The 3,326-nt window shown below is 37.9% G+C and overlaps 1 protein-coding gene across 1 annotated transcript; it reads left to right on the top strand.

Annotated features, from left to right (window-relative positions):
* The first annotated feature begins 631 nt into the window (after positions 1 to 631).
* LOC111367018 lies at positions 632 to 2,102 on the top strand. Its single transcript, XM_022987695.1, has 5 exons — positions 632 to 823; positions 906 to 944; positions 1,183 to 1,386; positions 1,615 to 1,857; positions 1,941 to 2,102. Exons 1-5 carry the CDS (start codon positions 632 to 634, stop codon positions 2,100 to 2,102), a joined length of 840 nt encoding a protein of 279 aa, XP_022843463.1.
* Positions 2,103 to 3,326: the final 1,224 nt, after the last annotated feature.

Below are 3,326 nucleotides of genomic sequence, written 5' to 3'. Positions count from 1 at the left end.
AGAACCCTTTGCCACTACCTCAGCCAATTCAGTCAGATCAGTCGAGGGCAGTAGCAAATCATGGAGAAGCTTTAGTGAAAGATTTTGTAAATCCAGTACCAGCACCGATTCAACCTCCGATCATTTATCCGCCCTTTGGACTCTAACTTCCACATTTGACCAGATGTCATAAACCTCTTTCAAAATCATCAAGACATCAGGTTCAGCGGGAAATCTACGAAAAATCCACATAAACACATTCAAGCTCTAACCATGCTGTGTGATGTAATTAGCCACAAGGGGATGTCACGGGATGCATTTCGAATGCGTCTATTTCCTCACACTTTGAAGGAAGGTGCGAAAATATGAATGATGTCACAATCTCCTGGGAGCATTATATCATGGAATGACATGATTCAAAAATTTACCATGAAGTTTTTTCCGCCAATTCGAGTTCATCAAATTCGGCGAAATCCATACCTTTAAGCAGAAAGACCTTGGGAGCTATCTAGAGGCATGGGAAAGGTATAAGAACTTATTAAAGAAGTGCCCCAATCTTGACATTCCTAAACAAGCACAAATATATATCTTTTACTATGGAATATGCCAAGAATTCAAGAATATGGTAGATGCTTCAGCGGGAGGGTAGATAATGGCTATAAATGTGGACGATGCTTATGAGCTGTATGAGAGGATAGCAGAAAATCAATCGATGTGGTCGAGTAACAAGGAAGTCCTGAGGAAAATAACTGTTATATATAATGTGGATGCAGTGATAGCGTTGACAGCACAGATGGAGACAATAACTAGAAAGCTTGACTCTTTGACCCAGACTGTGAATATGGTACAAACTCCAGCTTCTAAGTACACAAGTTGTGGGACAGATCACATTACTGCAAGTTGCCCTTAGGCTTCTCCTTATATAGGTCAGCCAGCAGAAGTCAGTTATGCGTAAACTATCAGAGGTAAAATGGACCTTACCCATACAACTACCATCCGAGTTTGAACAAGCATCCTAACTACGCGTGGGTTGATAATTCAGATCAAGTAAATCAAATGAGGGGCAATCCACCAGCGATTTAGCAACAAGAAGAAAAGAGGCAATCATTAGAGGATCTACTTATCAAGTACGTCACCAAGACTGAGACGGTGATACAGAATCAGCAAGCCTCTATACATAATTTAGAGAAACATGTGGGACAGATAGCAGCTGCATTAGCCAATAGAGCACAAGGTACTCTGTCGAGCGATACAGAAAAGAATCCAAAGGAACATGTATTAGCAGTTGAAGCTATGAATTATGCAACTATTGAGACACCATCAATCAAGCCTGCTACACCTATTCGAGCTTATATGCTGCCTATCCCATTTCCTCAAAGGCTTCAAAGACAACCAAAAAATGAACAAGTCTAGGCTATCACAATGAGAAGCGGAGTTTAGCTGCCAGAAATCACAGTGAAGAAGATGGGGACCGAGGAGAATTGAGTACCTACCTCGGAGAAGGAACAAGTGGGTCAGCCTGAAAAAAAAACATCAAATGTTAATCAAGAAGAATAGTCAGACAATCCATAGGTCAAGGCGACCGCTCTTAGCAATAAAAACACACCTTTAGTTCCATTCCCTCAACGGTTGCAGAACAATAAACTAGACAAACAATTCAAAAAATTCTTGAACACCCTCGGACAACTTCACTTCAACATTCCTTTTATTGACGCTATTCTACAAATTTCAAATTATGCTAAGTTTTTGAAGGAGATGCTGACTAAGAAGAGAAAGCTGCCAGAACATGAAACAATAGCACTATCTGAAGAGTGCATTGCGATCTCTAGCACAAGATCCCTCCCAAATTTAAAGATCCAGGGAGTTTCACTCTACCTTGTTCCATAGGAAATTTAAATAATATAAATTGTTTAATTGATTCAGGAGCGAGTATTAATTTCATTCCCTTACCTCTTTACAAGAAGCTAGGATTAGGAGATCCTAATGCGGCATCTATTATTCTTCAGCTAGCGGACCGATCATTGAAACACCCTTACGAAATAGTTGAAGACATTCTTATCAAGGCGGGGGAGTTTATTTTTCCAGTTGACTTTATCATCCTCGATGTTGAAGAGGCATTTTAGATGCCAATAATTCTGGGAAGGTCGTTATTGTCTACAAGCCGAGCCTTGCTAGATTTTGATGCTAATGAAATAATCTCGAGGGTGGAGGATAAGCAACAGAGCTTCACCATAGAGAATCCAATCAAGCAACCATCATACTTTGAGGATTGTCAACGAGTAGATCATTCGGAGAGCTACAAAAGCAGGCCAAATGAAGGTGAAATTGTTGGTAGGGACACCGATGGAAATTTAATTGTGTGGAGGGTGAAAGATGAAAGAAGGAAGTGCAATCAGTGCATAAAATGTAGAGTTGAAAATTCTCTCTTCAAGCCACCATGAATGGCCGAAGCAACAAATTCTAGCTAAAAACTATAAATTAAGAGCTTATTGGGAGGCAATCCAATTTCATTACCATTTATTTATTTTGCTTTCTACATCGCATTGCATATAGACTTGTTCTGATTATTAGTTTGCATTAGATTTAGGCACGTTTAAATTTAGAGAGTATCTTCATCCTATCATGTTTCCACTTAGACCTTTAAGCTTAATGTTGGTTATTTTGAGTGTTTGGGCTAAGTAACACATGTTCTAGGTTATTTGATTTTTAATGTTTGATTTGATTGTCATATGCAGAAACATGAACTCATAAAACACTCAAATCAATATAGACCAAGAGAAAAGCATGATGAGGAAGATTGTCTAGCCGTCATCCATAATCCCTTCCAAACTCACTGAAAAAATTCAAGGAGTACCTTAGTCCTTTTCTTTCCTGTCCCTTTACATTCTTAATTATGCTTTAAGATATTGAGGACAATGTCGGGTTTAAGTTTGGGGATGGGAAAAATTTTAAATTTATCGGTTTTCGTATTTTTTTTTTGTGCATTTGTTTTTGTGTGTTTATTTAAAAAGAAAAAAAAATTGTTCTTGTGTGCTAAATTAAAAAAAAATCGTCAAATTTATTTATTTATTCGTGGTTGTGTGTTTGTGTGGGTTAGACAGTTTGACTGACAATGATAATTAAAATTGAAATCTGGTGTTGATTTATGAACTGTGGATAGGATGCATGCTAGACTGATTGAAACTTAAACTTACAAAACTTGATATTATATGCACACTAGAACTGAGCTGACATTGTGATGAAATAAATTGATTCATGCATGTGATAGATTGATGTAACTGGACATAGATGCTTTACCCAAACCATACCAATTATCTATTCTTAGACCAAATTTAGCACAATTTGGG

This window comes from Olea europaea, chromosome 18 (assembly GCF_002742605.1).
Source record: "Olea europaea var. sylvestris chromosome 18, O_europaea_v1, whole genome shotgun sequence".
NCBI classification, from domain to species: Eukaryota; Viridiplantae; Streptophyta; class Magnoliopsida; order Lamiales; family Oleaceae; genus Olea; species Olea europaea.
Note: the sequence above shows the minus strand (reverse complement) of the source record. Positions and strands in the feature narration are given on the sequence as shown.

Coding starts and splice junctions, on each gene's coding strand:
- LOC111367018 (XM_022987695.1), top strand. CDS start 632: ATGGCTATAAATGTGGACGATGCTTATGAGCTGTATGAGAGGATAGCA. Junction 945..1,182: donor TTATGCGTAAACTATCAGAG/GTAAAATGGACC, acceptor CATGTGGGACAG/ATAGCAGCTGCATTAGCCAA. Junction 1,858..1,940: donor AGGGAGTTTCACTCTACCTT/GTTCCATAGGAA, acceptor CCTCTTTACAAG/AAGCTAGGATTAGGAGATCC.